General features: G+C 46.2%; 1 protein-coding gene across 1 annotated transcript; it reads right to left on the bottom strand.

Annotated features, from left to right (window-relative positions):
• Nucleotides 1-1,463: 1,463 nt before the first annotated feature.
• On the bottom strand, nucleotides 1,464-13,657 carry LOC131905081 (cytochrome c oxidase assembly factor 7). The gene is made up of 3 exons (XM_059256030.1): nucleotides 13,522-13,657; nucleotides 9,797-9,937; nucleotides 1,464-1,968 (listed from the first exon to the last, which is right to left on the bottom strand). Exons 1-3 carry the CDS (start codon nucleotides 13,625-13,627, stop codon nucleotides 1,520-1,522), a joined length of 696 nt encoding a protein of 231 aa, XP_059112013.1. The 5' UTR covers nucleotides 13,628-13,657; the 3' UTR covers nucleotides 1,464-1,519.
• Between the last annotated feature and the right edge of the window lie 781 nt (nucleotides 13,658-14,438).

Genomic DNA, 14,438 nt, shown 5'->3' with positions numbered 1-14,438 from the left:
TAATTCTTATCACATTTGTTTTTTACTGTGTGTGCACTCCTACATGGAGGTGAGAGGACAGCTTGCAGGAATCAGTTGCCTCCTTCCCGGGACAGCAGAAGAGTTCATGTGGTTTTCATGCATAGGCCCCCACGATTAGTATCTTTTCCTATGCGTTGGCCTACAGCAGCCAATCACACCAAATGCAATTTTCAAGACATCCTAAACACAAACTTGATGGCTTTTAAACGCTCTCTCCACTCAGAACAGACCCTCCCCTGTATCAGCTTGAGAGGGCAGCTGGCTGAGCTCACAATGCTCAAGGCAAGCTTGTCTTCTGGAGCAGCTAGCTGCCAGACCGGAAAGGAGACCAGGGTAGTGACAGCTACAGTGGTCCAGCTATCAGAGGAAAAGGACACGCTCGCCCCCTGGTGACCAACAGAGACAATAGAAGGGAAAAAATTATTAAAAAGGCACACACACACAAAGGCAAGAAAGAAAAAGGCACAGCCACCATGATGAACACATTCCATCCTGCCAAGATCTGGAGAACAAGAGCATAACATAAATCAGTCAACTGAAACAGTTCATTCACCTGGACAGTTTAACAAGTTCAGTCCTGCCTGGCATAGCTGAGGCAGGCCTGGGAGTTTAAGGCCAGCATAGGCAGCACAAGGCCTGTTCAAAACAGCAGCAGCCATGTGATGATGGCACACACCTTTAATCCCTGCACTCGGGAGCCAGAGGCAGGCAGATCTTTGTGAGTTCGAGGCCAGTCTGGTCTACAGAGTGAGTTCCAGGACAGCCAGGGCTGTTACACAGAGAAACCCTGTCTAGAACACCCCTCCTTGCCCCCCACTGCCGAAAAGAAAAAGGCTCTGTTCAGTGAACAGCTTTGTGCTATCCCTCTCACAAATTCCCAGGTGGAGCTGCTTCAAGAGTCCTCTGTCTTCCCCTGAGGAGCAGAGGTAGCTGAGGAGGTTAATTTTTAACTGTAAATTTCTTATCTAGAAGAGAGGACACTTAGGTCTTGTCTTCTTTGGCCACCACAAGGCATAACCTAACTACCTTCAACTTTCATGTGGCACAGAGCTCCCGATCCCTATAAATCTGTCGAAAGGTCTGACTGGAAAGGCAAGGAGCCCACACCGTGGTTACATAAGGCAGAGGGCGGCAGTCGTGACTGCCGCTGTTCTTAGCTCCTCAAGACCTCTGTTATGCAAATTAGGATACTTTCTAATTTTCAAGATCTTCCGACTAAAATGATAATGATAGCTGAGTCTTTGAGGCCTGTGGCTGCTAAATTTCCCAACTTCTCTTTGTCTCCCAACCCCAAAAGGCTATGGCTCGACAGTTTGCTTCTATTTTCCAGAGGTCCAGTTTAGAAATTAAAACCCCCATACTGTGGGTGTCGTCACAGAATACACACAAAGGATTATTTACTAAAACACACTTCCAGCCACTCCCAGCAGGCGACACTCGTCTGGCCTCAGAGGTGCCGGTGTCGAGTCGTCTGTTGCTCGGGAGGATGGGCCACACACTACCCAAACGTTAAAGGCTGGACGTTTTTCTGCTGTTCTTTGTGCAGCTGCTGGGCCCGGTTTTTCAGCACTTCAGCCTTGGCCTCGTCCTTATCAACACCATCCCCCAGTTTGTACATGCGGCTGGCATTGGCGCAGGCCCAGATGTGGCCCAGGTCACAGGCCTTCATTGAATATTTACATGCCAAACCCATGTCCTTGGGGAAGCCAGGGGCACCCTGTAGAAACATGGCACTGAGGTTGAAGCAGCTGGCTGCAAAGCCACCATCACAGGCCCTGGTGTAGTAGTCCCTGGCCTTTCCCAGGTCAGGCTGGCCATCCTCATTGACCTGTCCATCATGTGCCAGGAGTCCAACATTGTGACATGATTCCACAGACTTCTTTCCTGGTTTCTCACAGGCCATCAGAAAGCAAGCAGATGCAGCCTTTAGGTCTTGAGTCAGGCCACCTACAAACATAAAAAACAAAGAAAATGTAAACTCAAGGGCTGGGCAGATAACTCAGTGGTAGAGGTCTTGCCTAACAATGTCAGAAGGCTTGGGTTCAATCCCTAGTACTTCCCCCCACCCCAGAAAAAAAATCACCACCCCACCCCTCAACCAGGGCTGAACCTATTTTTTTCTGGCCAAGGTTAGGGAACAATCCTTGAGTGAAGTCCTGTGAGCTAAAGTAACATGGAGGAAGGTAGCCAGTTTGTTAGCCACGGAATCTTTGGTTCACACGCTGTCTTACAGGGAAGCCAAGACAGGAAGAGACATGTCAACTTAGAGCACCAGAGACTACCACATGGGCTACAGTGAGAACAGAGAATTTTTAAAATAAGCAATTCAATGTTCCTTAATCTAAATATACAGTTGGCCCTACATATGTATGAGTTCTGCATATGCAGATTCCATTAGTTATGAACATTATTACAGCATTCAAACCAGACAGCAGCTGCAAATTTAACCAACCATGGACTGAAAATATTCAGGGAAAAAAAAACATGTCTGTGCTAAAAATATATGGACTTTCCCCTGTCATTCCCAGAACAGTACATGATACAACTATTTACATTAGTGTTTATACTGTATTAGGTAGCACAAGCTAGAAATGATTTGAAGGGAAGGAAGGATGTGTGGGTGTTTATGCCAACTCTCTGTGCACAGGGATCTGGAGTACCTAAGGATTCTGATCCAACAAAGCTCCTGGAAATAATCTCCCAGGGCAGACTGAAAAAAGAAAAAAACAAAACCAAAGCTAAAGGTAGTGCGTGCACACCTTTAGTCCTAGCTCTTGGGAGGCAGAGGCAGGTGGATGCCTGTGAGTTCCAAGGCAGCCAGAGCTACCTAATAGAGAGACCCTATTACAAACAAAACAAACAACCCCCCCCCCCAAAAAAAAAAACAACTAAAAAAAGAATTGACACAGGAGCTGGGAATGGTGGTATATGCCCATAATGCCATATATAACCCTAGCATGGAGGAAGTAGAGGCAGGAGAATTCAAAGTTTGAGATCACCTAAGCTACATAATAAGGTTGTTTCAAAAAAAGTAGCATCCAGGGGCTGGAGAGATGGCTCAGCAGTTAAGAGCAATGACTGCTTTTCCAGAGGACCTAGGTTCAATTCCCAGCATCCACATGGTGGCTCATAGCTGTCTTGTAACTCCAGTTCCAGGGGACCTAACACCCTTACCCAGACATATATGAAGGCAAAAACACCAATGCACATAAAATAAAAATAAATTTTAATGGGCTGAACCTCTGAATCATAAGCCACCTAATTAAACGTTTTTCCTTTATAAGAGTTGCCATGATCATGGTGTCTCTTCACAGAAGTGGGAATCCTAACTAAGACAAACTGGTACCAGGGACTGGGGTATTGCTGTGATAGGCCAGACCAAGTTTCTATTTGGAATAATATGGACTTTGTGAGTTTGGGTTAGGAAAGCAGTGGAATGCTTTAAGCACTGCTTAATGGGCCATCCTAGTAGGAGCATGGAAGACAGTGGTGTTAAGAGTGATTTGAACCATGGGGGACCTGACTCAAGAGGCTTCAGAGGAGAAGAATATTAATATGTGGCCTAGAGATTGTTCTTGTGGTATTTTGGTGAAGAATGTGGCTGCTTTTTGACCTTGTCTGAAGAGTCTGCCTGAGGCAAAAGTGAAGAGATCAGGATTAATTTTGATAGCTGAGGAAATCTTGAAACAGCTTAGTATTGACTCTGCTGTGTGGTTATCACTAGTCACGCTTATAAAGATTTATAATGAAAAGGAGCAAGCTGAGCAAGGAAAATTTTTTGAGGAGAAAAGGAGCACCAGAAAGTGGAATGGAGCTAAGTCCTGTGTTGAAGGAGATAAACTGATTAAGAAATGGAATAAAGGGTGGTGAGATGACCTCAGTGCAAGATCCCACCCAGCTAACTTTCCAACTTGTGAAAAGGAATTAAACAAAGCTTAGAGCCAGGTGTGGTGGTGCATGCCTTTAATTCCAGCACTCAGAAGGCAGAGGCTGACAGATCTCTGAGTTTGAGGCTAGCCTGGTCTACAGATCCAGTTTCAGGACAGCCAAGCTTAGGTAGTGAAGGGAATCATCAAAAATAGAAAGTTGGTCTGTTGCCTTGCTTGCTGACCTTGATCTTGATATCCTCCCTATGCTAATTCCCTGCCAGGTTCTACCCTCCTGAATGCTTAAGGGAAGTTTCTTGTCTGTGTATCCTGCATAATGGGCATTAACAGCTTAGATGTAAGATTGTAAAACATCTGTAGCGAACTTCTGCCCTCCTGGGTTCTCCCATTGTGATGTAAGCCTGTATTTAAGACCTCTTCCCTCCTTCAATAAACAGCATTCGGCATAAAAAAAGAAAAAAAAAAAAAAAGAAAAAAGAAAAATATGCCAGTCTTTTAAAGCTTAATAACTTCTCACAACTGTCCAAATTTTATACTATTCTTGTAGTTCAAAAAGAAATAACACACCTAAGATTGCCATACTCTGTGATCACTGTGTGATAGGAAATTGTCCTATCATAACCAGTCTCTTAGAGTTGTAAATGGTTTTTCAAATTCAATACACTTCTTGAATTTAATTCCTAAAATAAATACAATACAATTACTATATAAAAAAAAATAGAAAGTTGGTGAAGATGTAATTGAATGAGGGGATCATGTTCCAGCCCCAGCAAGCAGCAGAACTTGGCAACTTTGGTCATGTGGTTCTGGCTTTAGAGTTAAGGACAGAAGAAAGGGGTTGTGGAACTTGCCTCAGCGACTAAGGAAAGCTGATGAGGCCAGACATGTGTCAGGGGTGTCCCTGAATGGAGGCCTAGAGAGGCCATTTTGTGAAGCTGTGAAGTTGAAGCTTGGATTGGGTTGGAAACCCCAAGATGTTGGAGATGCCAGAGTCATAGGATACCTGCTGAGGAGAGCTGCTAACAGGGAATGGAACCAGCCCAAGAGAGAGAAGTGTGCTGCAGTCAACAAAGCTGAAAGGTGTTGGAAATCTGAAGAGTGCTTTGACATCAGATGTGGAGATGCAGAGTTTGGAATTACCCAGCTGGTTTTTGGTCTTGCTTTGGTCCAGTATTTCCTCACTATGCTCCCTTCCCTGTGTTTTGGGATGGTAATGTAGATCCTGTGCCATTGAATGTTGGAAGTATGTGATCTGCTTTTTGATTCTGACTTATAGGGGATAACAGTTAAGAGAATGCATGAATCTCAGAAGAGATTTGAACTTTTTAAACCTATTTAATGAGTACAGGAGAGTACCTGCATGTATATCTGTGTATCACATACATGCCTGATACCTGCAAAGGCCAGGGGAGGGCCTCAGACCCCTTGGAATTGGAGCTACAAATAGTTGTAACTGCCATGTGGGGGCTGGGAATGGAACCCAGGTCTCCTAGGAGAGCAGCCAGTGTGAACCACTGAGCCACTGCTCCAATCCTTTCTGGATTCTCTGTCGGGCTACTTACCCTGAAGAGAGCTAAAGGCAGATCATCAGGAGACTCCAGCACAGCGGGGAGATATGGAGAGCTCAGTCACTGGGATCACAGGTCCCCTGACAATACCTGACAGGAGCCAAGGCCTTTCCTATCAGGCCAGTGAGTTAAGTCAACATCTGAAGAGCAACTTCAATCACATCTTCCAACGACTGCAAGTACTACTCCCTTGCCAGTGTTTTGACCAAAGCACCCAGCTAAACCAACCCCATATTCCTAAGCCACAGAAGCAAAGAGGGAAACTTGTTATCCGGCAAAAACTTAGCATTACTTAAGATATAAAGTCAATTAGAGCATGAGAAAAAATATAAGGCATAATATCTCAGTTCTTATTCTGTGCTCACTACATCCTGATAGCTTTACTATATATATGTTTGTTTGTTTTTTGAGACAGGATTTCTCTGTGTAGCCCTGGCTGTCCTGGAACTTACTCTGTAGACCAGGCTGGCTTCAAACTCACGGAGATTCGCCTGCCTCTGGCTCCAGAGTGCTGGGCTTAAAGGCGTGCGCCACCACCACCCATCACTTTACTACATTTTACTTTTAAATTTTATTTATTTTGAGTATTTTGCCTGTGTACATGTATGTGTACCATGTGTGTGTCTACTGCCTGAGGTCAGAAGTCGAATCCCCTGGAACTGGAGTTACAAATGGTTGTGAACGTGCGTCCTCTGCAAGAACAACAAGTGCTCTTAACAGCTGAGCCATCTCTACAGCCCACACACTAATAACTTTACCTGAACTGCCCAAAGTAACTCCATTTTGTCCTAGCTAATCTAACCTATCTAACTGCTCCCCAGCACCCTCAGCACCACATCCTGCTGAGCACAACGTTCTCATGTAGCTTCCGGAGGTTCATTGTTTTACAACATAGAACAAACTGTTTTAACAAACTGACCCCCCCCCTCCCCACCTTCCCATGCCTCTGATGTGATGTAATTGTGATGTGGACTTTAGAAACCCACCCTGTTTCATCTCGGGTAGAGAGTTCTTTCTGGTATGAGCCTGTTCTCAGGCCCTAGGACATAAAGGACTTTTCATTGGCCTTGTATTCTTGGTGGTCTATAATCTACTCAAGTGGGCATTTCATACCTATACTGTCTATCCTTCATAATAAAACTATGGAGTAAGAGCTACTGCTTTCATGCTGTGGATATCGCTCTGTATGCTGTGAATGTGTTGCTCTGATTGGTTAATAAAGTGCTGATTGGCCAGTAGACAGGCAGGAAGTATAGGCAGGACAAGCAGAGAAGAGAATTCTGGGAAGAGGAAGGCTGAGTCAGGAGTCGCCAGCCAGACACAGAGGAAGCAAGATGTGAAGGCAGAACTGAGAAAAGGTACTAAGCCACATGGCTAAACATAAATAAGAATTATGGATTAATTTAAGTGTAAGAGCTAGTCAACAGTTAGTCTTAGCAAGTGGCCGAACAGTTTTAATTAATATAAGCCTCTGTGTATTTACTTGGGTCTGAGCAGCTGCAGAAGCTGGGGTGGACACAGGAAAACTTCAGCTACACTTTTGTTTTTTCTTTTTCTTTTGAATTCTGAGGCAGAATCTTAATCTGTAACCCAACTATGTAAGTTCAGGCTCTGTAAATGGCAGTTTACTGGGACATGGAGTTGAAAGTGACTAGCTAAGGCTGGGATGGTTGTCATGCCAGATTGTCAGGGGCCATGCCAGGGGACCGACAGAGAGCACTGGAACTCATGGAACTGTGGGGAGCCATCCCATCCCCACTTTACCCCAGAGTACTCTTGAGCAGGAACAGCAGGAAATATTAGATAGAAATATAGCTGAAGAGAGAGACAGAAACACAGAAGAGCCTCAGGAGGACCTGGATACTTATCCATCAGGCCCTGACTTTTATAGGAATGCCAAGCAGAGGGGCAAAAGACCACCCCCAGGCACAGCCAAGTGTAGACCCTTCCAACCACCTGGCGACCTTGCCCATGGTCAAATCATCCCCTTATGTGGCTCCTCTGTGTCAGGCAAACTCAGATCTCACAAGGAAACTTCTGGGGGCTCCCATATGGAACACAGCTAGGTGGTCAGCAAAGCCACTCCAGAGTAAGCCTTGGAGAGGCAGAGCCCAGGAACTACATGTCCTGTTATTGAGTATACCTGTTTAGTTCCCTTGCCAGCAACACACCCCTCACAATCTATGAGTTTTTTTTTTTTTTTTTTTTTTTTTTTTTTTGGTTTTTTCGAGACAGGGTTTCTCTGTGTAGCTTTGCGCCTTTCCTGGATCTCACTCTGTAGCCCAGGCTGACCTCGAACTCACAGAGATCTGCCTGGCTCTGCCTCCTGAGTGCTGGGATTAAAGGCGTGTGCCACCACCGCCCGGCATTTGTTTGTTTGTTTTGTTTGTTTTTTACAATCTATGAGTTGTATGAAGACTCTCAGGGGGTTTCTAGCCCCTCACTGGGCAGTGTCACTGGTACTTAGAATAATAGTGATTGACTTTTTCCAAGCATTGCTGCTGGAGCAGATTAATGACTCAACCACCACCCTTAGAAAGAATTCATAGATGTAGATGGTTAGTAAAGTTAGGTTAAGATGTTTTTGTTAATGGCTTTGAGGTAGAAAATCTTGAGGAACAATTTAATGTTTAGAAAGGCTCAAATAGTTAAGTGAGGGGCTCACTGAAGTCAGGAACAAAAACAGTGGCAGCCTGGTTATTGCTGGCTGACACACCTTTCCTGCTAGCAGAGGCTGAAGATCAAAGATGATGGTTAATTCCTTGTTAACCATTTCTGCTCTCAACTTCTCAATAAAAAACTGTTGATGAGCCGGGCATAGGTAGCAGAGGCAGGCAGATCTCTGTGAGTTCAAGGCCAGCCTGGTCTACAGAGCGAGATTCAGGACAGGCTCCAAAACAACACAGAGAAACCCTGTCTCAAAAAAACAAAAACAAAACAAAAAAGTAAAATAAATAAACAAATAATAATAATAATAATAATAATAATAATAATAATAATAAAATGATTGATCCTTTTGTAACTGCAAAATGCAGCCTGCCAGTAAAAGACCTGGCTGAGAAAAGTACCTTGCTTGCTTAAACTTTGTTAGTTTATAACAAGTTGCTTGGACATGGATGCATGTGGGTTCTTGGGGATAATTTGTTTTTCACTTGTAATACGTAAAATGTATTACGTAGGTGAGATCCTGACATGGGTGTGTGTGTGTGTGTGTGTGTCTGTGTGTGTGTGTGTGTGTGTCCTAAAATTCCTGAGCTGATGAAAGTTGGTCTTTCCAGCAGCAGCTCCTCTGTAAGGAAGCAGAGGCAGGAGCGTCCTGAAAATTCCAGTTCAGCTTAGACTACAAACTGAACTCTAGGCCAGTGTCTTAGTGAGGGTTTCTATTGCTGTGATTAAACACCATGACCAAAAGCAAGCTGGGGAAGAAAAGGTTCATTGGACTTATTCTTCTGCATCCATAATCCATCCCTGGTTTTCTTAGCCTGCTTCCTTTTCTTTTTTTAATCTTTCTTTTCTTTTTTTTTTTTTTTTGAGACAGGGTTTCTCTGTGTTAATAGTCCTGGCTGTCCTGGAACTCGCTTTGTAGAGCACAGCCTGCTTTCTTATAGAACCCAGGACCATCACCTGCCCAGGAGTGGCCCCATCCACAATGGGCTGGGCCCTCTCTGATCAATCACTAATTTAGAAAATGCCTTACAGGGTTGCTTACAGCCTGACCTTATGGAGGCGTTTTCTCAATTAGGGTTCCCTCCTTTCCGATGACTTTAGCCAGAGCACCCAACAAAACTACAGTAAAACCATATCCTAAAAAAAAAAAAAAAAAAAAGAAATATGAGCCAGACCTGGTGACGCATGCCTTAAACTCAGTGCTCAGGAGGCAAGGCAGGCAGATCTCTGTGAGTTTGAGGCCAGCCTGGTTCACACAGTGAGTTCCAGGATAGCCAGGGTTATGTAGAGAGACCCTGTCTAAAAAAGTAGTTTAATCACGAGCCAGAGAAATGCCTTGTTGCTGCCAAGTCTGATGGCCTGGGTTCAATTCCCAGAACCTACACAGTGGAATTAGAGAACCAACTTCTGCTAGTTGTCCTCTGATCTCCACATGTAGGACATGGTACACACCAAAATAAATAAGTAAATGTAATTTAAAGAAATTTTTTAAGAAAAAGAAAATTAACTAGCTCAAGGTCCCACAGCAACCTCAAAGACGGCTTCACGGAAAGGGCGATGCTGTTCCACCAGCTCTCTGCTGAACCCCTGCCCATACTCTGCCCACCACACTGCCCTCCATGCCTGCGAGGCCCGTGAAGACCTGCATCTTACCTTTTCCAGTCACGTAATAGGCCCCCAGCTTATAGCAGCTGTCACTGTGCCCATTGTCCTCACAGTTGAACTTCAGCACCTTGGCGGCTTCATCAAAATTCTTCTCAATTCCCTCCAGATAGTCCACCAGCCGATAGCAACCTGGAGGAGAGAGGAGTTGCCCATGCCAGCAGCTGCTGGTCAGCTGCTCAAGGGGTCCAGGGAGTCAGATGGAGTCTAGCTCTTACTCCTCAAGTACGGCAAGCAGGCTGAGCACAGAAATGCACAGTGTCCGGGCCCTCCCCCAGGGGACCATGTCTCCCCGTGGCCAGCAATGGATGGATCAGAAGACTGAGCCCAGCAATGGCTCTACCACTGCCAATCCTACTCCCTGTCAGCCTAGCCCAAACACTAGCTGACCTCCATGGCTGACACTCTGCTAGCTTTGGAACCGCTCTGCAAGTTCTGCAATTAAAACACTAAAACCTAAAAGGCGTTGTGGGCTCCTCTTGCATCAGCAAACCAGAAATGAGGTGGCCCTTACTCCCGGAAGCCCAGAAAACAGAGATGGAAGCTACCACAGTGGTGGGGAATAGGTCTCCCTCCTGGGTGTCCCAGTCCTAGCCAGCCCCTTAGCATTCTCAGCAACATCGAAGATGGTTTCTCATTCACTCGCAGTCAACAAATATTTAAACATATACATACTATCATATGTGTGAAAGTATATACCAGATACACAGCTGCTGGGAATATTGTCATTCCATACTCTAAGCCAGGCATGCAAATTCATGCCTATAATCCCAGCACTCACAAGGTGGAGCCAAGATAAGGAGTTCAAGGTCCTCCACAACCTAGTCAAAGAGTACAGCTCAGGCTATGTAAGAAGGAAATACAATAAGGAAACTCAATGTTTTCAAACACTAAGTGTTATAACTGAAATAAGCCAGGATGATGAGAAAGTTCGCTGTGCATCTCGGGAGAATGGTGAACACAGTTTGGGCCACCAAGGACCATGATAGCTGAGCTGGGACCTGACTACGAAGAAAGCACTAGCTACTTAAAGACAATGGGGGGGGGGGGTCCTGGAGGTGTTGTTCCATGGCAAAGCAGAGTACAAGGCCCTGGGTGGTTCCAGCCCTAGCATGTCAAGAAAAAACGAAATGGAAAGGGGCCAGAGAGTCCTGGAGAAAGAGCCTGTAAATACAAACAGGTGGATGAAGAAAGGAACCTTTCACAGATATGGTAGGATATGGCTGAATTAAGGAGCTGTGGGGTAGGAAGGAAGACCCTACAAAACATGAGTGCTGAGGACTGAACCCCAGCCTCTCCACACACTGGGCACACTACAAACTACAAACCACAGAAGAGTTCTTATGAAGGAAAGTGGGGCTGGAGCTGTGTGTGGCTCAGTGGTACAGTACTTGTCTAGAGTGTGAGAGGCCCTCTGTTCAACCGCTACCCCCAGAATAAAAACAATACAAGTAAGCTACCAACTGAGAAATCTCTTAAAAAAAGGGTAAGATTCACTCTGCCTTTATAAAAACATTACACAGGTACATATGTCTGCACCTGCCTGGATGACTACCGAGGAAGCTAACTGGTGAGAGGGCATTCTGACATTGAAAATAATAATAATACATATTATTTTCATTTGTTTAGTTCTATTTCTTTCTTTGAGACAGGGTCTTATATAGCCTAGGCTGGACCAGAACTCATTATGTAGCTGAGGCTCTCCCCTGACCCTCTTACCTCCACCTCCTAGAGTGCTAGGATTACAGGCCAGGCATGTGCTGCCATACCCAGTTTAAGACAGGAATTGAACTCGGGGCCTTGTGTATGCTAGGTGAACACTACCAACTGACCTATAGCCCCAGCCCTCAGCCAGTGGAGGACATGGCTGTCCTCCACTCACTGCTCTATATTCTCCACATAACACACACCAACTACCATGAACTCCTCAATCAGCTCTAAACCCCTTCTGTAAAAGGCCGGACACACTGCAGTCCAGGCTCCCTGTACAAACTTAACTGGAACTAGAGGTAGAGGGCAATGGTGGAAAACTTGCCTAGTACACTCAGAAGCCCTAGGTTTGAGCCTCAAGATTGCAAAACAAAAATTAATTTGACTTAATTCTCCCAGATCCTGACTTCGACCTTCCAAAAGAGAACTTGGTTTTCCCACCTCTCCTCCACTGACTATAAACTCACCCCTATAGACCATGCCTAGCCACCCTGCTCCTCAGGGGCCCCAAAGGGTCAAGTCCTCTGAAATTTCTCTTCAGCTGGGACATGGACTATCTCCCAAAGAATAATCCAGGCTTCCTTGTCCACACAGTCACTCTCTAGTAGACTAGTTTTAAGAAATAGCAAGTCATTTCCTAGAAACTAGACTGCAAGCTACTGGAAGGGACGGCCAGAGCCATTTTCTTTCTTTTCCCTTACATGAATAAAACTCCAGGAAAAGAACTCAGAGACACTGGCTGCTTCTCTGAGCATCAATCACCCATACACTCAACCACCTCACTGCACACAAGAGGCCATTTCTGCCTCCGACCTTTCCATTAGCTGTTAACCTCTGCCTGGCAAAGACCTACAATGGTTTGTTTCCTCCTTTAATGCTTTATTCAAAAGCCATTCCACTGTGCTGTATTCTCCACTCAGTTCTTTTATCCTATTTCACTTAAAAAAAAAAATTAATTTTGTGCCAGGCAGTGGTGGCCAAGCACTTGGTGGGCAGAGGCAGGTGGATCTCTGAGTTCGAGGACAGCCTGGTCTACAGAGGGAGTTCCAGGACTGCTAGGGCTACACTGAGAAACCTGACTAGGGGGGAAAAAAAAAGATTTAATTATGTGAACAGGCCTGGTGCCTCACGCTGGAAACCCAGGAGGCAGAGGAAGGGGGTTCTCTAAGTCCACGGCCAGCGTGGACTACAATGCTGTCAAGGCTACATGATACTTGGTCTCAAAATTTTTATTATTTTAAATTATGTATACGTGTGTATATGTGCAAGTGGTGTGGAGCCAGAGGTATCGATCGCCTGGAACTGTAGTTACAGACACTTGTAAACGGCCCCACGGGGGCAAAAGCAGTATGCGCTTTTTTTTTTCCTTTTGATTTTCCGAGACAAGATTTCTCTATATAACAGTCCTGGCTTTCCTGGAACTCGCTCTGTAAACCAGGCTGGCCTCGAACTCAGAGATCCGCCTGCCTCTTACTCTCGAGTGCTGGGATTAAAGGTGAGCACCACCACCGCCTGGCGCAGTAAGTGCTCTTAACCGCTGAACCCATCCATCAGTACAGTCTCCTTATCCACTCCTCTTTTGGACCGTGTTTCGCTATGTACCCAGGCTGGTCCGTAACTCCTGAGCTCTAAGTAATCCTCCTGCCTCAGCCTCCCGAATGCTAGAATTACAGCTGACACCAAACCTGACTCGCATTTACTACCATCACATATTTCATTTGTTTTCTATGCGTGTTAACCGATTCCTTCAAAGACATGTAAGCGGAGGGTCCATTTCACCATCGCACCTCCAGTCCTTACGTCCTACGCCGCCGCACCACTCTGGTCTAGCCTGAGGGCTCCGCCCCTCCACAGAAGCCCCGCCCCGCTGCACCCCAAGTCCCCGCCCACAGCCCGCTAGTGTCCCTGACCACGTCCTCAGGCGTCCTCGGCCCGCCACGTGACCGGGTCCAGGTCAAACGCTCGCGCCCCTCCTCTGCGTGCCCGGCTGCCCGGGCGGCACTTACCGTCCGGGTCCTTCTCGCGGTAGCACTGGTAGTGGCACTCCACTTTCATGTTCTCCAGGAAAGACTTCACCTGCTCCTCGTCCTGGAAGTCAACCAAGCCCGCCATGGCTCTGACTCCCACAAACCGAGCGCTGGCCCCGCCCCTCGGCCACGTGAGCCGCTCAGGGGGCGGGGCTTGCGGCGGCGTGCGTGATGTCAGGGCTCCGCGGTACTCGGGATGACCGCCGCTTCCCAGCAGCCTTTGCGGCGGCGGTGGCGGCGGCGGTCTCCGCCCGCTCCTCGTCGTCTTTGTGGAAGGCTCCCTTCCGGGATCCTACCTCAGCTTATCTGATAAAATTCAGATAAAATTATCTGCCCCTTAATAGTTTGCTCCCTGCAGTCGGGATCTGACAGCCAGCCGGGAGCTCCGGGTCGGTTCCTGCCTTTCCCGAGCTTGCCGCATTGGGCTGGAGCTCACCAGTCAGTGCTCCCAGCACTGCCAAATAAAGAACTTGAAAATTCATCGGGAAATCATTTGCTTATTCAGGCAGCAGGCATTTTGAGTAACTTGTGTGCCCACATATGACTGGAACAACTGACAAAAAAATAAATCTCTGCTAGTGCCACGGGATGCGTTTATCTCTATATTCTTTCTAGACCCATCAAGATCACCAACATTAATGGCCTGGTATATGAATGTGGCCACGAGTGATGATAGTGACAACATGATGGTGATATCTAGTGCCCACTGCTGAATATTGAATCCGGGTCTAAGAGCGTTACACTAGTTAAATCATTTTCAGTAGTGACAATATACGTATGACTCTTCCCCATCTGCAGACCGGGAAACGGGTTCCGAGAGGTTAAGTAACTTGTCCAAAGCTATACAACGAAAGAATTGGTGCACAACACTTGTTAAGAGAAAGAATGAAGATGTA

This window comes from Peromyscus eremicus, chromosome 2 (assembly GCF_949786415.1).
Source record: "Peromyscus eremicus chromosome 2, PerEre_H2_v1, whole genome shotgun sequence".
In the NCBI taxonomy this organism is placed as follows: domain Eukaryota; kingdom Metazoa; phylum Chordata; class Mammalia; order Rodentia; family Cricetidae; genus Peromyscus; species Peromyscus eremicus.
This window is presented reverse-complemented; position numbering and strand designations above follow the sequence as displayed.